Source organism: Carcharhinus amblyrhynchos, chromosome 18, assembly GCF_965287045.1.
Source record: "Carcharhinus amblyrhynchos chromosome 18, sCarAmb.v2.hapA, whole genome shotgun sequence".
In the NCBI taxonomy this organism is placed as follows: Eukaryota; Metazoa; Chordata; class Chondrichthyes; order Carcharhiniformes; family Carcharhinidae; genus Carcharhinus; species Carcharhinus amblyrhynchos.
The window spans coordinates 11,375,260-11,402,749 of NC_137341.1; the positions used below are offsets into that span (position 1 = coordinate 11,375,260).

At 44.9% G+C, this 27,490-nt stretch overlaps 1 protein-coding gene across 11 annotated transcripts in view; it reads left to right on the forward strand.

The window, feature by feature from the left end:
- tnrc18 (trinucleotide repeat containing 18) overlaps positions 1-27,490 on the forward strand; it is a 162,899-nt gene that overhangs the window by 42,329 nt on the left and 93,080 nt on the right. For 10 of the 11 annotated variants that reach the window (XM_080206366.1, XM_080206371.1, XM_080206372.1 and 7 more), the window contains exon 3: positions 13,213-13,389. The exons of the other annotated variant lie outside the window; for it this stretch is intronic. In XM_080206366.1, coding sequence (XP_080062492.1) covers positions 13,213-13,389 — 177 coding nt within the window. The remainder of the gene's footprint in view (positions 1-13,212; positions 13,390-27,490) is intronic. 11 annotated transcript variants of the gene reach the window in all.

Below are 27,490 nucleotides of genomic sequence, written 5' to 3' on the forward strand. Positions count from 1 at the left end.
TGAGGGGGTGGTGGTGAGGGGGTGGGGGGGGGTAGTCTTTCTCAAGCCTCGAGGCCAACAGCTTCCTGTGATTGTCATGTGGCCTGATTGAAAAAACGGCCCTTTTCTTTCCCAAAAAAAAAGAGAAACGTCGAAACAACAGCGCCTGTTTCTACTTATCCCTGATCTAACTGCAGCTGCTGCATTTGCAAACAGTCCAGCTGCTTTCATTCAAAACCCAGGGGTTGTGAGGTGCAAAAGAAAACAATCTAGGAGCGTCACTCGCGCTATTTGCCTTCAGCTTTAGGCCGAGGTGTCAACGTGGCTTCGGGGGTGTAGCACTGTCACCTCTGAGCCAGAAGGTTGTGGCTTGGATCCACACTCCAGAGACTTGAGCACAAAACGTAGGCCGTTCCTCCGGAGTTGCGCTGAGGGAGTCCGGCATGTATGGGGCGCTCCAGTCTGCGATCATGGACTGAGAATCCCCAAGGCACAGCGGAATTGTCTTTGGAATTAGAAGGGAGCCACTGGGAATGCATTAGAATTTCGGCGTTCCCTTCAAGGAAGAGTGGGAATGGCTAGTGAGTCAGAACGAGTTGGCCGTGCTGAGTGCTTTATCACAGTGGAGCTGGTGGACATCTTAAAGTTTAAAGTTTATTTATTTGCGTCACAAGTAAGCTTCAAATTTTTAGGTGTCCAGATCACCAACAACCTATCCTGGTCCCTCCATGCGGACGGCTATAGTTAAGAAAACCCACCAACTTTCTCAGGAGGCTAAGGAAATTCAGCATGTCCACTATGATTTTCACTGATTCCTACAGATGCACCATAGAAAGCATTCTTTCTGGTTGTAGCATAGCTTGGTTTGGCTCCTGCTCTGTCCAAGACTGCAAGAAACTGCAAAGGGTCATGAACGAAGCCCCAGTCCATCATTCAAACCAGCCTCCCACCCACTGACACTGTCTACATTTTCCGCTGCCTCGGAAAAGCAGCCAGCGTAATCAAGGACCACACGCATCCCGAACATTCTCTCTTCCACCTTCTTCTGTCGGGAAAAAGATACAAAAGCCTGAGGATATGTACCAACTGACTCAAAAATAGCTTCTCTCCTGCTGCCATCAGGTTTTTGATTGGACTTATCGCGCATTAAGTTAATCTTTCTCTACACCCTAACCGACTGTAACACTACATTCTGCACTCTCTCATTTCCTTGTCTATGAATGGTATGCTTTGTCTGCATAGCGCGTAAGAAACAATACTTTTCACTGTATACTAATACACGTGATAATAATAAATCAAATCAAATCAAGGCTTACATTAATGCTGCAATGAAGTTATTGTGAAAATCCCCTAGTCGACGCACTCCTTTCTTTCAGATGCACCTGGGTGCATTGCTGGTCTCTCGTCATGGCTCAGTTAACCAAGGGAGTTCCTCTTAGCCTTGAATTCCTCAGCAGGGTTTTAGCAGAGGTGCACCCCTAACACTTGCACCTTCTGCCCCATTTGAATGAATTTTTCAGCTGATGAACAGAAATAGGTGTTTAGATATATTTCACATGCACACACTGTGATAAACAGCTGGATGATATTGCTTGAAGGTTCAGACTTATCATGACAGGACTTAGGCTGAAGGGACTCGATCAGACAAAACCAGCATCGGAGGGTTTTTTTGTGACACTGAGCTATGATGTGGATTCTTTCTGCATCAGGTTATATTTCAAATTGATCTGAAATTCATCAGCGCTGCTCGTTATCGAACAGGCTTTGGTTTATAGTCAATGAATTTAATTGGTCATTCTACCAATCAGTGTGTGCAGCATCTTGTAGACCACAACATTTATCCACATAATAACATGTTAGAGGAGCCTGTTGTAAGTGAAATACTTTGGGATAATCCTGATGAGCGCAGTAAAAATGTAGCCCATTTCCATTGGTGCCAGTTTTTCTCCACAAAGATGTCAACAAAGTACATTTTCATACGCAAGCAATATCATCCAGCTGCTTATCACAGTGTATAAATGTGAAATGTATTTAAATTCCTATTTCAGTTTATCAGCTGAGAAAGTGTACATGTGTATATATGTGAGTGTGTATATCGAAGTGTACATACACATTAATATGTATATGACAGTGGCAGCCTCTCAGGCTTTCCAGGTGAATCTGCGTTTCTTTGCCACTGTGTTAAAATGAACAAAGCATTTCCATTTCATTCATGCTCCTGATAACTGAGCAGTGTTCATTGTTTCTAACCCAGGTCTAGGGATTGTCCCCTAATGCAGCATATAATGGAACATTAAAAAGTTTTTGAGAGGCCCAGGTCATCAAGATTTACGGCACCGATAGCGTTTTGAACTAAAGCCTTTGTAATGAGGGTAGAGTGAGCACATTTAACAAAAAAGTGGTTACAGTTGCTACTTTAGTCAATAACTTTATGGAATTTGGCAGCCTGAACCTGAACTGAGAGGGAGAAGTGGGTAAAGAGCAGGGCAAAATGTGACATGTTCTCAATATCTGGCCTTTCTGAACAAAACCTCATTATTCTAGGTGACTTTTCTGATGTTAGCAACTAGCCATAGCAAATGGAGCACCGACTCTGAAAGGAACTATTTTAACTGGATCTGTACGGAGAGCTTGGAGCTCCGATGCTGGGAATAACCTAAGATTGTGATCACGACACAAATGCAGATTCTTTCTTCGTTCTTTCCATCCTAGCAACACGTTACCAGTATTAGGCCTGTAACCTGCCATGGGCACCAGTTCCTTTTTACAATAGCTCCCGATGCCACTGCCTTGCTGGCATTGGCACGGAGTGGGAAAGAACAAAAGAAGCCATCTGTTTCTCAATGTTCCTCATTTTAAACTAATTAAAGCCATTTCAATCTGGCCTCTTTTAAAGCATAGTTTGTAATGCTAATTTAAACCATAAGTTGGTGATAACACAAAAGAATTAGGATTGGGGAAGTATACAAGGATTGAGATGATTTTAGTTTTGGATATTAAGCAGAATGTTATAAACCATATTAATATGTGATTAGCATCGAGTACCTGACATCTGTATTGGGACATGTTGCAGCTGCAGAATATTGTGGGACTGCAATGACATGGTTTATCTTACTCCTTTTATGGACTGCAAATGAAAGTGACTTCAGAACGTCTGACCCTAATTTTCAATATATAACCACAACACTTAGGGCCGTCAAGTGCTAATTCTCAATATATATTTTATGGTGAAGTGTTGAGAATTGTCAGTGTTTTTCAGATAGTTACCATTAATATGGACCATTAGATATGAAATTGATTTGGAAACTGATATGTTAAATGTTCCTGTATGATATTCAAGAACCTCACCCTCACTGGTGACCAATTTCTACTGGTGAATCTCCTCTCCCTGCCTCTTGGTGACCAAAGTTGGCCACTTAATGTTGCATCTTCTTTTCCTTACCCCAGTAAAACCAGATCAGTGACATGGTTTTATCTTGCGCAGCAAAAACAGCAAATGCTGGAAAATCTCTGTAGGTCAGATGGCGCCTGTAGAGAGAGAGAATGGAGTTACCAGGCGGGATTTTCCTGCTGCCTTCACCCCAAGGCCAGAAATTCCTGCCCGAGATCAACAGACCTTTCCATTGTTGACCTCCGCCTGCCATGATTCCTTTGGCAGGCGGGATGGGAAAATTCCACCCAACGTTTGAAGACTGAATGACTGTTTCATCACCCAGACTGGAAACATTAGCTCTGTTCTCTCTCCATAGATGCAGTCAGACCTGATGAGATTTTCCAGCATTTTCTGTTATTGTTTCAGATTCCAGCATCCACAGTCGTGGTTTACCTTAGCTTCTAAGGTTTGCTTCTAAGATCCCTTCTCATAGAATCATAGAAACCCAGAAAGAGGCCATTTGGCCCATCAAGTCTGCACCAACCACAATCCCACCCAGGCCCTATCCCCATATCCCTATATATTTAGCCACTAATCCCTCTAACATACACATCTCAGGACACTAAGGGGCAATTTTTAGCATGGCCAAATCAACCTAACCTGCACATCTTTGGACTGTGGGAGGAAACCCGAGCACCTGGAGGAAACCCACACAGACATGAGGAGAATGTGCAAACTCCACACAGACGGTGACCCAAGCCAGGAATCGAACCCAGGTCCCTGGAGCTATGAAGCAGCAGTGCTGACCACTGTGCTACCCTTCTCTTCCATGCAACCAGTAGCAGATAGTTTGATCTTCCTAATAATGGACAAGGTAAGCTGTAAATCCTCTTTGCCCCTTCTCTCCCACTGTAGGAGACCCATGCTGTTTACTTTCCTCTCCGGTGGCCCTTGGTTACAACCTAAATGTGAGTTATTGTTACTCATTCTGGACCCACACATCCCTGTGAATAAACGTTAAGCAACCGAGCTTGGGGTGGCACAGCGGTTGGCAGTGCTGCCTCACAAAGCCAGGGACCCAGGTTCAATTCCCAGCTTGGGTCAGTATCTGTGTGGAGTCTGCGCGTTCTACTGAGTCTGCTTGGGTTTCCTCTGGGCGCTCCAGTTTCCTTCCACAGTCCAAAAGACATGCTGGTGAGATAGATGCATTGGCTATGCTAAATCCTCCCTCAGCATACCTGAATAGGCGCCAGAGTGTGGCGACTAGGGGATTTCCACAATTGCAGTGTTAATGTAAGACTACTTGTGACTCATAAAATAAATTTAATAAACTTAATTGAGATTGTCCACGGGTGCATGAGTAGCATTAATCTTGTTGTAGCTTCCATTTTTCTGAATTTGGGACCTTAAGGGTTTACGGGAGCCAGTTCTGTGAAATACAATAGCAGCTACCAGTTTCAATGCATGAAGGAAGCAGGGTACCTGGATGAAATTCCCCTTTACAGCCAAAGATCAGGACTCTGGTGGCTGCTCCCACAGCTGTCTCCATTGAATTACAGGAAAAATATTTTGTGACGAAACAGAACACTGGGGCTATCAACCAGCAGACGTGGAGACGGTGCGGACTGAGGTTGGAGACTCTCTGTTTTGTTTTTTGAGATAGATTGGCTGACTTTATTTGTAACAGAATTACAACATCGGAACCAAATATCTTGCATATAACACAGCGGTCAAACTGGTCTTCTTATATATGGTCTTGTTTCTACATGTTGCTTAGCAGGGCAGAGGAAGTTGCAGAAAGGCACATTACTCAACTTTTACAGGGGAAGTTGAACAAAAATTGGCAATTAGGAAATATTTCCCTACTTCCTCCCTCAGTGCCCATGTGTTTCCTCAGGCTAAAGTATATGTTAGGGTCAGTGTGCTAGCACTACCTTAACTGCTGCACTTTACAAAAACATGTTTTGTAGATTCATTATAAGGTGATAACCTGATAGTTACGCACAAAACGTTGAACTCTTCCAGTGAGCAATTCTGCTGTCTCTATTCTCCTCAAATAATTTCTCACTTGTTCAGTCTACATCTAATGATACAGAATGGAAACTGTTCTCCTTTAGATCAGGCCAAAATTGTGATTAAAGTGCTGAGAAATCCAGGGCTTCGTAGAATTCAAAAGCTTATGTTAAACTGTTACATCTCATTGGTTAGGCATGAGCTAGAGTATTGTGACCATATCTCTGTGCCACAGGTTAGGGAGGACATTATTGGGTGGCACAGTGATTTGCACTGTCGCCTCACAGTGCCAGGGACCCCAGGTTCAATTCCCGGCTTGGATCACTGTCTGTGTGGAGTTTGCACATTTTCCCCATGTCTGTGTGGACTCCAGTTTCCTCCCACAGTCCAAAGATGTGCAGGTTGGTTGGATTGGCCATGCTAAATTGTCCTTTAGTGTCAGGGGACTAGCAAGGGTAAATGCATGCGGTTACGGGGATAGGGCCTGGGTGGGATTGTGGTCAGTGCAGACTCAATGGGACGAATGGCCTCCTTCTGCACTGTAGGATTCTATTCTATAGCCTTGAATAGGTTGCAAAGGAGGTTTATCAAAATGGTGTCAGGAGTGGAAAGACTAGGGAACATGGGATTGTTCCCCTTAGAGCAGAGACGGTTATGGGAAGATTTATTTGAGGCTCAGAAATTGAGAAATGTTGATAGAATAAATGAGGAGGAACTGTCTCCACTGGCAGGAGGGTTAGCAGAGGACACAGATTTAAGATAATTGGCAAGAAAAAGGGAGGAAATGGGAGAACTTTTTTACGCAGTGAGTTGTATGACCTGAAAGCAGGGTTGTGGGAGCATATTTATGAGTAACTTTGAAAGGGAATTGGTTGCTACTTGAAAAGGAAATACTTGCAGGGCTACGGGGAGTGGGATTAATTGGGTAGCCCTTTCAAAAGGGTTGTCACTGGCACGTCGGGTCAAATCACCTTCACTATACTGTAAGATTCCATGGTTTTGTGAGCCTGGGTTCAACTCTTGTTTTATTCTGAATTCATAGAATCTCTACAGTGCAGAAGGAGGCCATTCAGCCTATCAAGTCTGTACCAACCAAAATCCCATTCAGACCCTATTCCCATAACCCCATGCATTTACCCTGCTAATCCCCCTGACACTAGGTCAATTTAACATGGTCAATCCACCTAACTCACGCATCTTTGGACTGTGGGAGGAAATCAGAGCACCTGGAGGAAAACCTTGCAGACACAGGGAGAATGTGCAAACTCCACACAGACAGTGACCTGAGGCCGGAATTGAACCTGGGTCCCTGGCGCTATGAGACAGCAGTACTAACCATGCCACCCCAAAGCCTTGGCAAGCCTTAGTTAGTGTGTTACACATTGCAGTCACACCTTGGGCTATAAAGGGAAATAAAATCACTTGGGTCCCCACTGTTCAGTGATCCTCCTGTTGAAGGCCACAAACGATGCAGATAAGCTTGATTGGAATGTCAGGGGCAGCACTTATTGTCAGGCTGATTCCTTGTATGAGAGAGGCAGTCAGTATAGATCATGGACCACAAAGTAAGAAAGCATCTTCAAGAAGAGGGAAGAGAAAGTTGGACAGGAATGAAATAGCCTAAGTGTTCCTGTGGTGCTTTCTCCACACTTGTGATGCCTGGTGTATCATGACTAGCTACTTCTTGCTCCATACGCCACACCCTATGACTCCTGCCTACATAATCATGTTGTTTTTTTCAGTGAAAGATGAAAAGTCAATGCAGGGTCAGAAGAGAGGGGTACGATGGCACGGTGGTTAATCTGGAACATTCCTCCCCAGTCCTCTGAGGCAATCAAACTCAGTCTGAGAGAGTACATTAACCATGCATGTTTGCGTTGAGTTATTTGACTTTCATGAGACGTGATCTCTGCCCCGGCCAGATTCCAGTGCAGTTCCTTTTTGAAGACATATATAAACAAAAAGCTGCTGGGATAAATTGAGGGCAAGATGGATTTTAACCAGCTGTTGATCTGCCTTTTTTCTCATTTCAAAACCCAGCCCAAACAATCCACTATTTCAACGTGTTAACAAGTTCAGCAGCCGTAAGGGAAATGGATTCCTTTCAAATACTATAGTGCAGAATATCAGTCAGATGTCTGCAAGTGGATAGCTATTGGGTTCTCTCCTCAGCAAGAGTAGCACAGTGGGTTAGCCCTGCTGCCTCACAGCACCAGGAACCCAGGTTCAATTCCTGGACTTGGGTCACTGTCTGTCAGAGTCTGCGTGCTCCCCCTGTGTCTGTCTGGATTACCTCCGGGTGCTCCAGTTTCCTCCCACAGTCTGAAATGGGTGCTAAGTTCTCCCTCAGTGTACCTGAACGGGCACTGGCATGTGGCAACTAAGGGATTTTCGCAGCAATTTCATTGCAATGTTCATGTAAGCCTACTTGTGACATTAATAAATAAACTTCAATTTGTTTAAAAAGTTGCCATTTTTGCTCTTGTGCAGATGCACTCACCAGGTCAGAGGCAGCTTGTGGGTGATTGTTTGAGCACAGTTATTGTTTGAGCGCGAGGTTTGGGAAAGCCTCGGGATTTACTGCAAAACCACCTTTGGTGGAAAATTACTGTATTAAAACCTGGTGTTAAGCCGGGTGTGGAAGAAGCACTTGATAGGCTGGGTGAGTCTTGGATTTCTGCTTGCTTCTTCTCTGGCTAATATCACTGCTTTCCACCTGTGACACTGCTCTTTCATCCTGGGCTAAACCCTCAGTGAACCAGCTCTCCAACAAGGTGTCACGGCTCCAAACAAATTAAGAAAGCGTTCTTAAAAAATTCTCCCTAAATTGTGCGCTGGGACGTGGTGCGGGAGCTCTGAGCAGTGGCTACCTTGAAGAGCAGATGTATCACAGCTGCTGCTTTGAGATTAGGTGTGGTAATGGAATGAGGATGGACATGTCCTTTATATCGTAACTGCAAACTGTGGTGCTGGGCTGAGATTTCCAGCACCACAATTTTCTAATTAAGATCCATTCTCAGGATGTGGATATTGCTGGCAAAGGCAGCGTTTGTTTGGCAATTTCTACTTGTCTGAGGTTTGACTAGCCAAGCCTTTTTACAGACCAGTGGGACTGGAATCACATTTCAGCAAGACCAGCAAACGTCTGTAGGCTTTCTTTCCAAAAAGGCATTAGTGAACCAGTTGTTTTTTTTAACAAAATCAACAGTAAAAGGTCACCTTTTCTTTAACCAGCTTCCCTTGATATCAAGAATCATGTTAATGTTTCTCAACCTCAAAAGATCTTTCTACGATTGGAGCAGTGAGTCAGAAAGCGTTAACAATGGAATTCACATTGTTTATTAGAAACTGAGGCAAACATATATACCATTGTGTCACTGAAGGCAAGGTTTTCCTAATAGGATGGAACAGTCAGGGGAAAAACATGAGGTTTACATTTGGCACCTCTCTTTGTATATTGTCAGCATTTGTTGTTGTTCTGTCTTCAGTGCTTTTTAAATACAAACCATTTTCATTGTAAACCTTTAGTGGTGGTTAGAACAAATTGCTTCTGTGCTCCAAGCAGCTGCCTAGTTAGCATAAAATGAATTGTGAATATCTCTCGCTGCATTTTGTACATTACCTAGCAGGGTCCTTTAGTAAACAAAGCACAGTCGCACTGGCCTAATATTTAACTCTGATAACCAGATCTAATTAAACAACGCTAGACAACTGTGGTTATGACTTAAGCACCGATAAATATTTGCTTAGAGTGCACAAAGGCTGTGATTTTTTTTCATTGAAAGAAAAAGACTTGCTGTGTTGTTGCCCGCCTTTTGAAATCAAATAAAGGCAAATCTGTATTCATAAAACACTCTCTCCAACTTCAGGATGTCCTAAAGTGTGTCACAGCCACACAAATACTTTTTGAAGTTTAGTGACTGTTGTAATGTAGGATATGTGGCACAGTGGTTAGCACTGCTGCCTCACAGTGCCAGGGGCCTGGGTTCAATTCCTGGTTCAGGTCACTGTCTGTGCGGAGTTTGCACAAACTCCCCAAGTCTGTGTTGGTTTCCTCTGGGTGCTTTGGTTTCCTCCCACAGTTCGAAAGATGTGCTGCTTAGCTGCATTGACCCGAACAGGCACCTGAGTGTGCCGACTAGGGGAATTTCACAATAAGTCAATTGCAATAATGTGAGCCTTACTTGTGACTAATAAATGAACTTTAAACTTTTTATGTGGCAGCCAATTTGCACACAGCAAGCTCACACAATCAGTAACCTGTTAACGACCACATAATCTATTCTATTTAACTGATGTTGGTTGAGAGATGAATAATGGCCATGACATACTGTGCAAAGCATTGTCTACTTCTAATTGTGACACGCAAATTTCATATTGTCATGTCCCCCACCCCGTTCAGGTTGAATATGGTAATTGAGAAATCTTTTGTTCTGTTCCTTTTTTCCTCTCTCTCTTGTTCTGCTATTGCCCATCCCTCAAGTAAAAACCCTTCTATCTCACATTGGAGTGGAGCTGTATAGGTCCCCACTGACATGCTCTTCCTGCCAATATGAGACTAAGTAATAAGTGCAGGTGGACATTTTAGCTGCAGGAGCCTTCATAGCTAAGCCTAATCACACCCTTTACCATGTAGCAGTCACTGGATTGGAATCTGGAGTGAGAATCTCAGCTGGGTTTTTCCACAGAAACCAATGCATTAGAGACAGGACAGATCCTTATGACAAAACACAAGAAGCAGCCAGGCTGTTTTATAGCCAACAGAGTCTACTTGAACGGTGTTCCAACGCAAACAGTCTACAGTGTCTAATTAAAAAGAGCCTTAGACCACTAGTAAGTGGAACTCATGACTGAAGCTATCACACTAGCCCTTGATAAAGCACAACGGTTTCTCCGGCAGTATACAGTGAGCAGAGGATATTATCAGTTCCTCATTAGTTTGAACACATAAGGCAATGATCCAGAAAGTACCATTCAAGCTGCTCACAAGTTGTCAAGATATCGCATGAGACTGACCTTGCAAAAAAAAAGTACTGCACATTCAAAAGAATAGGAGAACATTGATAGTTGTGTGATATGAACTGTGTGAGTAAAGTTAATCCCAGTCACTCAGAGCAATGTGATTCCAGGCAAGTTTGACAAGATTTACTCAACCTTCTCCAATCTGTCTGGGAATAATGGAGCCACTAGTATTTAAAGTTTATTTATTCGTGTCACAGGTTGGCTTAATGATGTTACTGTTGATATCCTATATGAACCTCTGAGTTTGGGACCTCCTAATGCTGCACAGGCAGAGAGCTTGGAGTCTCCCGCTCTATCCAATTCAGTTTCTAGAATTTACTCCTGAAGCAATGGGGGAAACTGCTGCTGTGAGAATTATTAGTGTCAAACAAGCCCAGGTGTACAGGAGTTTGTACTGATCACTGTTATAGGGCAGCACGGTGGCAGTGTGGTTAGCACTGCTGCCCCACAGTGCCAGGGACCCAAGTTTGATTCTCCGCTTGGCTCACTGCCTGTGCGGAGTCTGCACATCCTCCACGTGTCTGCGTGGATTTCCTCCGGGTGCTCCAATTTCCTCCCACAGTCTGAAAGACATGCAGGTTAGGTGCATTGGCCACGCTAAATTCTCCCTCAGTGTACCCAAACTGGCACTGGAATGTGGCAACTAGGGGATTTTTTTTATTCATTTGTGGGACATAGGCATTGCTGGCTGGCCAGCATTTATTGCCTATCCCATATTGCCCAAGGGCAGCTGAGAGTCAACCACATTGCCAAGGCTCTGGAGTCACATGTTGGCCAGACCAGGCAAGGATGGCAGATTTCCTTCCCTAAAGGATTTAAGTGAACCAGATGGGTTTTTCTGACAATCAACAATTTCATAGGAACTTCATTGCAATGTTAATGTAAGCCTACTTGTGACACAAATAAACTTTAAACTTTAAAAGGAAAGGGAGAGAGTGTTGAATCTTGCTATAATTGCAACATAATGCTCCTTATGTTAAAGAGCCAATTTCCAATTCTGTACTATCACCCGACACTGCCCCTTGCTTCAGCTCATCTGCTGCTGAAACCCTGATTGGGAATAGCAAAGTTAAAATACTTATTACCGCCAACTTGCCTATTCAATCCAACCGATGTGACTGACACAGTGTATTTAATTTTGTACTGAATGCACCTCGATAGGACTGTGCAGGATCCTTTGCGATACAAGTGGACTTTGAGTTCATGAAAGAAGGTATGCAAGTCGCCTCCACGGTGTCATCAGGAACCGTCATGCATGCATATCTTGACCCCGTGTTCAAAGTGTTGTGAATTTATCCAGATCAGCATATGAACTAGGAGCAGGCCACTCAGCCCCTCAAGGCTGCTGTGCATTTGCTAGATCATGGCTGATCTGCTTCCCATTTGTTTGCTTTCCATTGATGCAGGAGCTGGGGGTGAAAGAGGTTTTGTTTAAGGAAGTAACCAGTCTATGGGTAAAACATTTTGTGCTGTTGATTTGTCTTTTTGTATCTGAGTTTTTGCTGTGAAGGCAGGACCTTCGACTCTCACAGGACATTGTGTGCACGGTCCCTTTCTGAGGGGGCTAACACTTGCACTGTAGCCTGCTTTCCTGCATTACTAGATTTTGTATTCAGAACCTTGAATGGGGGCTTGACTCAGAATCAAGGACACTACCACTCAACCAAGGCTTGTTGTACATGCGTGTGGCCCATCTGTATCAGATAGCCCATTGTACATTTTGTCTTTCCAACTGATGTGTGAGGGTTTAGCCACAGGAAAAATATATCAAAGTATCTTGCGTGTTACTGCAGTGTAACTGGGCAAGCTTATATTTCAGTTGTAGTGAAATGGACTCAAAGCACTGTAATGCTTCAGTATGTAACTTTGCCCTGTTGCTACTGTGGCCTCCCTTTACCCCTTCAAATCTGCTTCTGTTTTACCACGTTGTGAAATGCCCAGCATCTTTTCCAATCCAGGCGATTGTAGTTTAGACCGGAAAGCAGAGCTCAATTCCCTCGAGCCCCAGTAAATTTCCCAGAACCCAAACTCATAAAGATGGGATTTGTGAGTGATTCTATCAGCGTTGGCCGATTACTGCGCAATTAAGGTTAGTTATGAATGGAAAGCGCTTGCCTTGTTTAAGCCCAGAAATGAGAGGGAACGGGAGAGAAAGAAAAATTTACAGTTTAATAAATGTGGCTCATTGCTGCTTGGAATCCATCCAATCCCTACAGTGTAGAAGGAGGCCATTCGGCACATCGAGTCTGCACCGACCGCAGTCTCACCCAGGCCCTATTCTTTATTTGACACGTGGCGTGTTTTCTCTTTCATTTCTGCTCAGAAAATAGATTGCAGTCCCCCTTGGTTTTTTTTTTAAATCTATGAGATGGCCACGAGTACAATCCTTGAATGTAGTCAGAACGTTGATGACAACACTTGGGGCAGTCCCTGATCTCCCCAGCATTGTGACTGTGTCATTGCCAGTGTATGAGCTATACTCAAAATGAACACCATCAAATTACTATGAGGTGCACCGTAGGTGTTGGATTTAAGGATCGCGATGGGAGCTGGCACTGTTTTTAAGCCCAGCCCCATTTCAATCTATTCGTTGAGAAGGTGGTTTTGAAAAGACATTGCAAAGGTGGGAGGTTTAACTCGAAACAAATGTGCGTTAAGAGTAAATGTTATACTGCCTGTTTTTTGCTGTGTTTTGAATTGAACTGAGTGTAAGTAGGGATATCTTGTTTTTGCATTGTAGAGTGGTTAATATTGTGGACGTTGATCTAGCAGATCCTGATTGTACTGTCTCTCACCCCCTTCCCCCCTCCCTTTCCCCAAATCAGGTGATGCCTACTCCGGTGGCTCAACTCCTTTTCTTGGGGGTTTCGTCGCCAGTGGTCTAGGGACCTCGTCTGCACCTCCTGGAACCCCTGCTCCTTTGCCCTCTGACCCTTCCTTCCGTGGACCCAACCCCACAAATATCCAGATGGCACAGCTCTGGGTTGCATACCCTCCTGAAGGTAATAATAAAACGGAAACAATTCTCAACTGCACTCACTTCTTGGGTTTTACAGCTGATACTTAAGTCTGGGGGCAGCTAGCATTAACAAGCAGGCTTGGGAACCAGCAGCTAACGTGTGTGGCAAAGCTCTTGCTGGAGAGAGCTCGGAAACAGAAAGTGACCTAGATGTAAGTTCTCCCACTTAATTCATCTGGAGCTGGTCATCGCCCAGCAGGCCATGGCCAGTTGTGACTTTATTCACTCACCAACATCTCCTATTACCCAATTATCCAACAAATACAGTGACGTCATTGGGTTTAGCAACCCTATCAGCAGACAGGGTGCAGCTTGTCTGTTTGTTTGCTCTGCTGTTTGTATCTAATTGTACCGTAAGTTGTGATATTTCCATTCTTCTAAACTGTAACTTTTGTTCCAGATTGTTAAATGTCTATGCGCGTATCCTCACTATGTTTTTCAATGTTGGTGTCATGCAGAGAGGCTTGGAGAAGCTGCGATGGTTCACCTTTAAGCAGAGGAGAGATTTACTAAAAGTGTGCAAAATAACAAAAGGGTTTTGATTGAGTAAATGAGGAGGAACTGTGTTCACCGACATGGCGCCAGTAATGGGGAGCAGAGCTTCAATCTAAGGTCATTGGAAAAAGAGTGGGGAGTTGGGGTGGGAGGGAGGGGGATATTGGCATCGTGGTGGCACAGTAGGTAATGTTGCTGCCTCACAGCTCCAGGGACCCGGGTTCAATTCCTGCCTCGGGTCACTGTCTGTGTGGAGTTTGCACGTTCTCCCCGTGTCTGCATAGGCTTCCTCCAGGTGCTCCGGTTTCCTCCCACAGTTCAAAGAAGTGCTGGTTAAGTAGCTTGGCTCTTAGTGTCAGGGAGGTTAGTAGGGTAAACATGTGGAGTTATGAGGATAAGGTTTAGGTGGGATCGTTGTTGCTGCAGACTCGATGGGCCAAATGGCCTCCTTCTGCACTGTGGGGATTTTAAAGTATTGCTGTGTTGTAAAATTTACCAAATTGTATTCACCTTCCGATGGTGGACCTGTATGTTATTAAAAAGGCGTGTCCCTCAGCACATCTGAAGCTATCTGAAATTGTGTTAGACATGTTCTATATAAAATCTCAGTAATTCATACTGAATTTCCCCAAGTTGATTGTTCTCTTGTACTTGTGCCACCACCTTTCTTTGTCCCATTATGTTTGCAATGGTTTGCAGTGTTCTTCTATGGTAAATACAAAAGTTGTTATTGTAACTGGAAGTTTGCTGAGGGAAGTGTTTTGTGACCACAAATTAGTTCAGCCGCCTTGGTCTGATCCCGGCCATTTTGCTGGTCAGCGCACTTCAGATATTCAGGCCTAGCAGATTGACAGTGCTCAGCAGTGCAAAATCAGCCTTACAAGCAGAACCTGGACAGCTGACTGGAACTTGTCCCTCAGCTCTGTCCCTGTGGTTCACCTCTGACTGATCCAGGCCTTCACACTGGTTGAAAGCTCCTAAATATGTCAGTCCTTCCCTGCTTTAAGTTTTTATGCCCCTTGAGATGCTAATAAGAGTAAGGATTGGGACAAGTACCTGAGGAAAACCAATCTAGGATCTACCATCTCTACCATAAAACTTACAGAATACTGAAAGGCCTAGATCGAGTGGACGTGGGGAAGATGTTTCCATTAGTCGGAGAGACTAGGATCCGAGAGCACAGCCTCAGAGTAAAGGGACGGCTATATAGAGCTGAGATGAGGAGAAATTTCTTCAGCCAGAGGGTGGTGAATCTGTGGAATTCATTGCCACAGAGAGCTGTGGAGGCTGGGTCATTGAGTGTATTTAAGACAGAGATAGATAGGTTCTTGATTGGTAAAGAGATCAAAGGTCACGGGGAACAGATGGGAAAATAAATTTGGGAAACTTATCAGCACAGCAGACTTGATGGGCCGAATGGCCTAATTCTGCCCCTATATCTTAATGTCTTAGGAGGACACACAACCAGTATCAAAATCTAAACATAAACTTCAATTTAAACAAAAGGAAAATTCTGAATCTTTGTGTTATTATCAAAGTCTACCGTTCACCCAAGTCACGCTAGTGAAACCCGTTTACAGTCTCTTTAATATCACTCGGGCACGGACACCAGTAAAGAGAGGTGCCAGCATCAGGCCTACAGGAAGCCCCTTCTCCCATCAGCCTGCTCCCCTCCACAGGGGGCTAAAGATCAGGATTTTAAATTTGTATTTACAATGAGCTTCAACAACTCCATGCCTTGAATCTAAAAATGTCACCGGTTAATGTCTTTCAAGGTAGTGAAGGTTGTGGGTTTAGAAGATGCCACCAAGGGAATTGAGGTGGGGTGGCGCAGTTGGTTACACACAGGAGAACATCATTGTGAAGGGAGTGGATGTTTAAGCCAGTGGATGGGGTGCCAATCAAACACTCTGCCTTGTCCTGGGCTGAACCTACCATAGGAGATTTGAAATCCCCCTCCCCGTCCAACAGTCCAGGCAGTTGGCGAGGCTGGAAAACCTAGTCCCTCGATAGTGTTATTGGAGTTGCACTTGTCCAGGCAAATCAAGTCTGTCCCATCACACTCTTCTCCTGTGTCTTGTCAGTTAGTGACCTAGAGTCTTGGGATGATCCACTCTGCAGAAATCCCAATTCCTGATCTAACAAAATCATAGGCATGGATAAAATGTTTCCAGCTGTGGGGAATCCAAAACTAGGGGCCATCATTAGAAGAATCATCAATAAATCCAATAAAAGATTCATGAGGAACTTCTTTACCCAGGGAGTGGTTAGAATGTGGAATAGCTGAGGAAGCTGGTTAGGTTCACTAAAGAGAAAGAAATTGATGACTTTTGCTTTTTTAAAAGTCATTTAAGGGAGGTGGGCTGTGCTGGCAAAGTCAGCATTTATTGCCCATTCCTAGTTGCCCATCAGAAGATGGTGGTGAGCTTCCTTCTTGAGTCCATGTGGTGTAGGTACACCCACAGTGCTGATAGGGGAGTTCCAGGATTTTGACCCAGCGGCAGTGAAGGGACGGTGATGTCGTTCCAAGTCAGGATGGTGATTGGGTGAGAGGAAGAGGGGTGGGAGGAGCATAAACACCAGCATACACTTACTGGACCCAGTGGGTTGTTGCAGTGAAGTACATTGGGTGGAAGATTTCCTCATTTGCACACATACAAAAATTCTGCTTTAATTATACAAAATCTGAATGTGAAGCCAGTTAGCTAGCTGGTTGTAGAACCAAGCGCGAAGAGCTGAGATTGGGCTACTAAAGGAGGGGTTAAACCATCACAATAACTAACAAGGCCTTGTTTTCACAGTGTTGATCCCAAGCTGAACCCAGCCTTTCCCCACTTGGTTGATTTTACGTTGCCATTCAAGATAAAAACAAAGCGCTAGGTGTGGTTGGCAATCAGAGTTAATTCAGACTGAGTTCTCTTGTGTTCAGCAATGACTCATTGTACTTATCGTAACCAATCCTGTTTCTCTGTTCAAATACAATCCATCCAACTGTGAAGCATCTAAAAATGGAATTGACCCCTTCACTCCTGTACAGCTGAGTGCAGGATTCCACCTGAGCTGCAGTGTCCTCACCTTCCATTCTCAGTCCCAGGGGAACCTTATGGTGATCGATAGTTCCTGGTGCTGTTAGCGTTACCACCGCGCGTACCAAATGTTTTGGCGAATTACTGTTAATAACGTTAAAGAACGGATTATGGTTTATACCGCAGATTTTTCAATTTAGGAGGTGGTTGCTTAATTGCAATCATGAGTCATTCTAACTCCCATTTAATATCAAGCTCTGATTCTAGCTCCTGAGTATTTGATCGAGCCAGCATGGCTGAACCAAACTGAGTCCCTCGAAGGCCTTACATAGAGGCTACAGCTCAGAATTTCTCAGTTTGTGCTTACTTACTGAATCAGACAATTGGCATTTTCGGAAATCGGAACCCTTTGGCGTGTTTTGGGTGAGCTGGTGTGAAGGCAGTCACAGTGATGCATGCGGTCACCCTCGGCAATCGGGGGAGGCCTGTTTTATTTAGCTTTCCGTTAGCTTGGCAGTCAACCTGTGCCTTGGCTGAAAACACAGCTGAGTCTACCAAGTGGGGTTCACTGTTACTGATTTATTACTCTGAACATACTAAAAACTGCCTGTCGCGTTTCATGGTGGGAAGCTTCCTGCAGAACACACGCTAGCACTAGACCGGGATTTTATTTAATGTCTTACTGCAAACATCTGATGTGATGCTGTAAGGATACCAGCTCCTTTCCTCCCATTCCACTTGCTCAAGGCACTGACTCAATGCCGGAGGATGTTTTTCATTGTCAGCCTCAGTCGCCAAATAGCTCACCCAAATTGGCAGCCATGGCATTAGCACAACCGTGCCCGATTCTGCGTCCCCTGACGTTCGCTCGTGCTGTCCTCGCAGAAGTCGCCTCCTTCTGTACTGTAGAGATTCTATGACTCCTGCATCACTGCCCCTGGAGTGAGCTGTCCTGCTATGCTTGAGCATACAAATTCAGAGCAGGAGTAGGTCACTCAGCTCTTCCAGCCTACTTCATCAATAGAATCAATTTTGTTTGCTGTGGTCCCCACATGACAGCCCCAGTTTAATATTAGCAGAAGAGTAGTAATATCAGCTGTATGTGCTTGGTGGGCAGGACTTCCAGCCCCTGGAGTCCTTGATGTCACGGCCAGCCCCCTGATAGATTGTTAATTGCCTGATTGGCGTTCTCGTTGGTAGCCGAGATTCCTGTTATCTCCCCTCAAACATCTCTGCGAGCTGGGAAAATTCACTCCTTCCTGTCAAGTTCTACTTAATGCCCAGCTCTAGCTCACCAACACCTCCCACCGCAGTCTCTGTTTGATCAGCCTGCTATCTATCCTCCAGTTCTCAGTGGGGAGCCATTTCCCTAGATATTTGGAAGACCAAAGCCACTGACTTTCACTTGTGCTGCTGTCTCTATACCTTCACCACCAGACCTCTCCCAGGCCACTGTCTCAGTCAGAGCCTCCCTCTCCTGTTTTACTCTGAGCTGTGCTTTGAACCCATAACCTCATGAACACAAATACCATCCACTCAACATTGCTGATCTCCACTCCAGCATCAACCATAACCCTTATCCGTGCCTTTGCCAATTCCACACTTGACTGTTCTAATGCCCCATTGGCCAGCCCCCCATTTACAAAGTTCAACTCATCCAAAAATCTGTGACCCAATAACGATGATGTGTACAATACCTCATTCACCCATCACCCACTATGCTTTGTACAATGGTTTCTAACCTGTGGCCCAATTTAGAAATCTCGTGGCCATCTTCAAATCCCTCCGTGGCATCACTCCTCTCCAACACGCTGACCTCCAGTCATTCAACCCTCTGCATTCTCCCACTGCTGACATCTGCTGCATCCCCCATTACCTTTGTCCTATCTTTTAGCACCTTTTTACAGCTTCAGGATGTCCTAAAGTGCTTTAAAGCCCGTGATGTGAACTATAGGAGATACAGCAGCCAGTCTGCACACAGCAAGGCTCCACAAATAGCAATGTTGTTTGAGTGATAAATGGGGAGAACTCTCCCCCTCTGCTTTGAATAGTGTCCTGGAATTTTTTTATGTCCTCCGAAAGGGCGGACAAGGCCTGGGTTTAAAGTCCCTTGAGAAAGATGGCCCCACTAGCAGTGCTGCACCCTCTCAGTACTGCAGTGGTATGTCAGCCTAGCTGTAAGGCGGGGGAGTTAAACCTCGGACTCAGGTGAGCTGCTATCTGAACCATGGTTGACGGCTCAATGGTTTCTATTTCCTATTTAGCAAAGGCTTGAACTGTGTCTCCGATTTCTTTTTCATCTGCCGACTGTAAAGCTAGGATAGCCATAAAAATTCCGTGAAGGAATGTTGGGTGGAGGAGGCAGACAAAAATGGAGTATAAGAGGCTAACTTCTCCAGATATTTCCAGAGGGGTTTTTTTTTTGTTCACAGTAGGTATTGTTCATTGGGAATTCTGCCACTAATGACCCATGACATGTCAAGGCTGAGGGAGCTACAGAAAACCAGCTGTCCTTTTGGAGAAAGGACTGGTGACGTTCTTTCACATCCATTGTAACTTGACTCCTCCACTGATCCAGTGTGTGTTGTGCCCTCAATTACTACACTGACATAAAACAACATAAAGGCAGCCTTTTCTATAAATCTTGTGCTGCCTCCGTTGAAACGTTTCACCAGGTTGCTAATGGAATATGGTAGCAGGGACGGTTTTCGCAAGTCCTGGATGATGTGGATTATCAGCACTTTTACTTGATAAACAGGACAATGTACCATTGGCACCCAAACAGGTCCCGTGAGCTCTGTGCCCTTTTCTCCCCTGTTTGTTTTCTTGCCAGATCAAAGTGGAAGGCCCAGGGGAGTTTGAACCTGTTGCTGGGGCGGGGTGGGGGAGGAATTCAGATTATATTGGTTGAGTGCCACAATGGTGAAAGAAATGGCTGTCTGTCTTTCACAGTATCAAGTGGAAAGTGTTTTATACCAGCAGCTAGCATACTACCCCCCACTTCCTTGTAACACCACACCAATAACAAGGTGGCACGGTGGCACAGTGGTTAGCACTGCTGCCTCACAGCATCAGGGACTCGGGTTCGATTCCTGGCTTGGGTCACTGTGTGGAGTTTGCACATTCTCCCTGTGCCTGCGGGGTTTCCTCCGGGTGCTCTGGTTTCTTCCCACAGTCCAAGGAGGTAGGGGTTAGCTTGATTGGCCTTGCTAAATTGCTGTTTAGTGTCAGGGGGACTAGTTAGAGGAAATGTATGGGGATAGGGTGTGGGTGGGATTGTGGTCAGTGCAGACTTGATGGGCTGAATGGCCTCCTTTGCACTGTGGGATTCTATGATTCTAGGCCTTTTACCCTTGGTCTTGTCCCAGTGAACCTTCAAAAAGATACAACGATACAGGAGGAGGCTATTCAAGCTTTCTAACCTGTCCCTCAGTCAAATCGATAATGACTGATCTGTATCTTAACTCCCTTATTCGCCTCCAAACCAATCCCCTTAATACTCTTGCCCCACCCCCCCCACCGCCGCCCAACACAGTCTCAGTTTTGAAATATTCAGTTGACCCCCACCATTCGCAATCTTTTAGGGGAAGAATCCTAGATTTTCTACTTGTGAAGCAGTGTGTCTTATCAAATCTTCAACAGCCTAGACCTAATTTTAAGATGATTTTCCCTTCTTCTGGACTGCACCAGAGATTCTCTTCATCTACCCTGTAAAATCCTTCAAATTTGTTGCTTACGTGTGAAGGCGAGAAATATTTCAGTTGAGCCCGCTAGCTGGAGTTGTTTTAATCATTTACTGTTGCGTTGTCAGATTGGTTATTAGAACTGGCCCTTCCACCTTGCCCCTTCCAATGTTCCTTCTTACAGTACCGTCATTCAGAGACACAGTCTTGAGGTTAAAATTCAGCATGAATTTTCCTAATTGGAGTTGTGCTTCAGTTGGAATATTGACCTCTGAAAGAGTGCCCCCTATTGCCAACACGGTGGCACTTCTGTTGCCAACCAGTTTGAACCAATGAAATGGCACCAGTTTGCCTCTCAGTGTCAAGATGTGACTATCAGTTACTGACCAATGCAACCTTTAAGACGGTTGACAAGCTTAAAATGTGCACACGATCAAAATAAGATTCTGTTTCCGTTAGCAAAACTCTAATTAGAAAGATGGGTGGGGAGCAATTCTGGATTTGACTTTCAGTATCAGCTGTTCTTAATTCCCTCCTCCCTGACCTATAGAATGAGGCTATGTGAGGAGGGTGGGTGGGGAGGCGGTGGGGAGGCGGTGGTGGGGGGGGGAGGTGGATAGGGAAATGTCCGTCACCTCTTTGGACTTTCCGAGGTTTATACTTCCTATTAACATTTGAATTGATCCTCTAATTCATTCTGGGTTGAGGGGGGGACTGGGGGGGAGGGGTTGGGGGGGATGCAGGTATGGGGGGTGGCGGTGGGAGGGGGGGGGCGGAGTGGGTTTGGTCGGGGGGGGGTGGGGGGGAGTGCAGGAGTGTTTCACGGCTGCCACAGCTAACCACAGCGGTTGACACAAATGCACTTCCTGCCAACATAGAGAGCGGGAGAGGGAAATTGGGTTTTAATCCTGAGTTTAAATTGCCCCTTTGGGACCTGAGTGACTGTTCCTCTGCTCAGCAAAGCTGATGACCAGAGGACAAACCTGAGACCAGCTGAATTTATAATCAGTGCCACCTTTGACTCTCTGGGAAACCAGGCAGGATATAACCCACATTTAGCCAAGGCACTCGACTGATTTTCCGCTGCAAATAATGGTCCACATAAATGAAACAGAGCTTCAGTAAAATTAAAGCACCAGTTTCCCATTGGATCTATTATGACAAAGTAAATCCAGTTTTTAACAAACAGTTGCAGATGTTCCCTACGTCACGTTATTATTGAGGGCGGCACGGTGGTTAGCACTGCTGCCTCACAGCTCCAGGGACCTGGGTTCAATTCCCGGCTTCGGTCACCGTCCGTGCGGAGTCTGCACATTCTCCCTGTGACTGCATGGGTTTTCTCCGGGTGCTCTAGTTTCCTCCCACAGTCCAAAAGACGTGCTGATTAGGTGCATTGGCCGCGCCAAGTTCTCCCTCAGTGTAACCGAACAGATGCTGGAGTATGGTGACTAGGGAAGTATCACAGTAACTTCATTGCAGTGTTACTGTAACCCTACTTGTGACACTGATAAATAAATTAAACTAATGTTTCTGTTGAAGTGTAGTTCCCAGCAAATAACTGGTCTGCAGTTTTAACAATCTTTAATAGTTTTGCTATTGATGGCAGTATGAAAGATAAGTGTATTTTTAAAATTACATTTTGCAAATGTGATCATGCTAATGTAAATGCACACACACAGAAAAAGATATTAAAATATATGCTTTGGGTTTGATTCAGACGGTGCCGGATTATTAGACTTAGATATCCATCAGTGTGCGACATGTGATGTCGTTACCCCGGATTGTGGAGGGGGGATGTTGTCCGCGATTCCTGATGCTGACGGTTTGTTAACAGGGCTCTGCAGGGCTCCCAGCCTTGGGGCAACTCCCTGTGAAAACTCACGATGACTGCAGGACCACAAGCCAGTGAGGAGGGAGAATATTCTTCCCAAAGAGAACTTTTTATTCATCATCAGTAATGAACACTGAATCCAATTAGACAAATCTAATGCAATTTATTTTCTTTAGGTTTTTTTTCTCCCTAACTAAATCGGATTAAAAATGTCACTGATTCTCTTGTGGTCTCCGACGCGTTATAGTATCTTGTTCAAACATGGGCCTGGGCAATTGTGCTAAGCTAAAAATAGCCAATTATTCTAATCATGTGATGAGCAATTTTTTTTTACAAAGGAAGCAGTTTATTATGGTATGAAATAATAGGGACAGCCTATTTCTTTTATTGGGTTTCAGTACAGTGGAATTTTTGAAAAGCTAATGACGTTCTGACCAGGATCAATGGGCTTTAATCACAATTTCTACTCTGCAGATGTCTGATTCCCCACCCCCCTTTCCTCGTTTTCCATTCCGTTTTCCCTCTTTTTGTACATTGTTCTCTGGCCCAGAGGCTCTACAAGAGAGTGGCTGCCTCGAATTCAGATGGTGGAACTGGTACACTGGCAGCCTAACCTGATGCACTCTCCATCCACTCCACCCCCCCCCCGACAAACCCCACACCGTTCCCACCACCCCCGCCCCCGCCGTTCCCCTCCCCCAGTTCCCCAAACCCTGTTCCTCCACCCCCTCCCCCCTCCCTGAGTCTTCTTCTTGGAGCTGAGGAGGGAAGATTTAGGTGGACAAAATGAGAAGCAGTTTTTTGACAATGTAAATCAGCTCTCTCCTCCAGCAGCAGGGTTGGTAACCAACTTTAAATAACTGGCAAAATAACCGGGGTGGGGGGGGCAGATGAGAAGGCATTTTCTTTACATCGTGAATTGTTAAGGATCTGGAATGTTTTGACTGAAAGGATGATGCAAGCAGATTCAATAGCAATTTCCAGAAAGGAATTAGACAATTACGTAGAGTAACAAGGAGTGTATAAGATTGAAATAGACCATTCAGTCTAACTGATTTATGCTGGACTTCCTCTACTCATCTGTGTCTGTCTTACCAACATATCCTTGTGTACCTTTCTCCCCCATTTTACTCATCTAGCTCCCCCTTAAATGCATCGATACTCTTTGCCCCAACCTTGTGCTAACACGTGTATTGAAAAGGAAATATTTGTAAGGCTCTGGAGAAAGAGCATGGGGAAGGTGCCCAGTTTGAATTACACTTTCCAAGGAACTAGCACAGGCACAGTGGGCCGAATGGTCTCATTTTGTTCTGTGCACGGCTGTGAGCCACCAGAAAAAGTGGGCTTTGAGGATATCCTGCAATATGTGCAGTTGCAGCCTCGGTTGATATATTAGCAGAAAAACATTGGCAAAGATAAATGACACACTGGTCAACGCCTGTATTTGCAAAGCACTCTCCCAGATGATCAGGCCTCTTTAAATTAGTATTTAATCGGAGGAGCTTTAAAATCATTAGTAAAACTGCAGACCTCATAGTTGCCTTCCTGAGCTGCTGATTTGTGTGACAATGTATGGCACAATGTGAAACATCTGGCACACAGTGATTTACAACCGGTACTTGGGGAATCAAGCTAATATTGTGAGAGAAATGGATTTTCTTTTCTGGGGATGTTTTACGTGACCACTGACTGCTGCGTCCTATATTAAGACACATGTGAATTTGTAAGGATATTTTTCATTTATTAGCAAAAGAGTGAATAAGACCAGTGCGTATTTAGTTTCTTTTTTTAAAGAAAAGTTGAACCAGGCGACTAAGAGTGATTCTGAGGGATGCAATGCCTCAGTAAACAGATGTTACATGTTTGATGCCTGCTCCAACTCTGATGTGCGGAGAGCATTGCATTGCCTGCAGTGGGAACGCTGGAACACAGGCTGATGGAACCTGACAATGCAACGCACTTTGGGGAGAAGAGGAGGTTTCATTTGGTTTTGTCTGCATGGTGTTAGACCACACAATTCTGAAGCAGCCTCAAGTCAAATAAACTTCCTAGATGAATTCCATGTTTGTTTTTTCTTTAACCTACCTCATATTCGAGTCCCAGTATGTGGAATTATTTGTTTTCGGCTGGCTGTTTTGATGGAAAGTGGAAGAAAATCCTTTGGTGGCCATAAAGTTTTATTTATTAGTGTCACAAGCAGGCTTACATTAACACTGCAATGAAGTTACTGTGAAAATCCCCTAGTCGCCACAAGCCAGCGCCTGTTTGGGTACACTGAAGGAAAATTCAAGCATGGCCAATGGGACCTAACCAGCACGGCTTTTGGATTGTGGGAGCATCTGGAGGAAACCCACGCACACACAGGAAGAACGTGCACACAGTCAGCTATCCAAACTGGGAATCGAACCTGGGTCCCTGACGCTGTGAGGCAGCAGTGCTAACCACTGTGCCACCGTGCTACCCGGTTATAGTTCTAGGTTGTAAGCGTGCTATTGACAAAGAGCAGTTTTATGGGATATCTGTAATCCTAGCATGTCCCCCTTGAACTAAGCCATTCTTTTCTGATTCTGATAGTTAATCACATACTTGCTCTATTTTCATCTCTCTGTGGATCAAGGGGAGATGGAGTGGTAACGGGCAGGATTTTACAGTCCTGCCAGAGGTCATGGACTTCTGACCTCCTGTCCAGATTTTCCATTCCTGCACATGACGGTTCCCATCACTGGAAGGAATGGAAAATTTTGGCCCATGTCATTGGACATGGTCAGAGTCCCAGCCTAATGCCTGGTGGGCATGGGTTCAAGTCCCACTGCAGCAGCTGGTGGAATTTAAATTTAATTAGTAAAAAAACTCTGAAATTGAAAGCTAGTCTCAGTTGAACTATCATAAAAATCTATCTGCTTCACTAATGCCTTTCCGGGAAGGAAATCTGCCATCTTGACCTGGTCTGGCTTCCATGTGATTCCAGAGCCACAGCAATGTGGTTGACTCGTAACTGCCGTATGAAATGTGCAAGCAAGCCACTCAGTTCAAAGCCACTTAAGAATGGGCAACAAATGCTGGCCCAGCCAGCAACATCACATCCCTTGAAGGAAAAATTACAAGAAGATATTGACTGATCAATGTGCTTGGTTTATGCTGAATGTGATATCCTACTCGCAAGGTGCAATGTACCCAGACTGTTCGGAATATCGAATGAAGCTGCCCAAAGCCCATTCATAGAACACAGCTGCACAGAAGGAGTCCATTCAGCCCATTGAGTCTGAGATGGTGCATTGAAAGTGTGAACCAATTTGTCCCATTAGATAGCTAATTAGTTTTCCAATTGGTTCCATTCAGCTGCTTTTTGAACATTGAGCTGCACGTTCATGTATATATTCAGTTGGCTTTTGCAAATTATCAATGTATTTGCTCCCTCCAGCTTTTCAGGCACTGCATTCTAAACCATAGAATCCCTACGGTGCAGAATAGGCCATTTGGCCCATCGAATCTGCACTCACTCTCTGACAAAGTGTTCCACCCAAACCCACCCCATCGCTATAACCCCACACATTTACTCCCCAACCTACACATCTCGGGACACCAAGGAGAAATTTAGCACGGCCAATCCACCTAACCTGCACATCTTTGGACTGTTGGAGGAAACCGAAGCATCCGTAGGGAATCCGCACAGACATGGGGAGAACTTACAAACTCCATAAAGACAGTCACCCAAGGTTGGAATAGAACCCAGGTCCCTGGCGCCATGAGGTAGCAGTGCTAACCACTGTGCCACCATGCTGTCCATCGTAAGCACTCTCTCTGTAAAACATCTTCTCATCTTCCTTGAACCTTTTGCCAATAGCCATAACTCTCTCTCCTCCATTTCTCTATTCTCCTGAAACATGTCTCCCTGTTTATTCTTATTAAAGCCCTAAGTAATTTTGAACACCTCTACCATATCTGCCATAACCTCTGCTATCAGGCAAACAGCCTGTGCTTCCCTAGTCTTTCACCCCAATATCATCCTAGTAAATCTCTTCTGCACACCTTCCAAGGCCGTGACATCCTTCCCAATGTGCAGTGCTCAGAATTGGATATGATGGATGCAATTGTCCAGTCTTCCCGCTGGTATGATGGATATGTTTCTGTTCTCTGGGCTAGAATCTGTGAAGGATTCCTGAGGTTCCTTCATCCAAGCTGGTTCAATTCAGCTTTCAGCTTGTATTTGGCATTTGGACTCCATTGAGTGAGCATTGGGATGCTGCCATTGAGCGTGGAGATTTTAATGGACATGGCTTGAGGCTTGACTCCAAGATTTTTGGGCCTGATTTTCCTGCCCCTCCTGCTGGTGGGATCTTCCGGTCCCGCCAATATTCACGGGGATTTAAATGGATCTCCACGTCCGCCACATGAAAACCCATCTGCGACGGAGCTGGAAAGTCTTGCCGTTTATCTCTGAGGGGCAAATGAAAATGGTGCATCAGTAAAAGGCCAACTTGCCCGGATCTTGCCAACTCCTACATTGAGAACACAAGATGGGTCTCGGGTCTGTCTTCCTCACGCAAAGCTTTGGGAATGCATGATGTCAAACATTTGCTCTGACCCTCGCTAATACTTGTTTAAACTGAGTGACCTGACCTTTGAACTTTTAGCCTTCTTATACCTCACCACCCCCCCCACTCCCCACATCATCTGGGCCTCACTGCAGATAGGACAGTCTATTGGCAGGTTTGACAAAGTGCCTAATTTGTATTACTGAAGCGCTTCATGTTAATGTGATTGCCTTGTGCCTGGGAAGGGAACAATTTGTAAATTATTTGCTTCATTGATTCAAGTTCCCTCCCCACCCTTCCCCCCTCCCCTCCTAAAAACCCTCCAATTAACTTGTAGCCTTTTGGAAGCAACTGCAACCAATTATATTACGGGAAAGAATCTGGAAGGTTATGGTTTGAGTGAAAGGCTTTTGTGAAATAGCTGACTCCAGTTTGTGTTTCTACGTCAGACTGCCTTGCCCGGGACAAGTCACCTTCCATCGCTTCCTGGTTTAAAAATACTGTGAACCCTCCT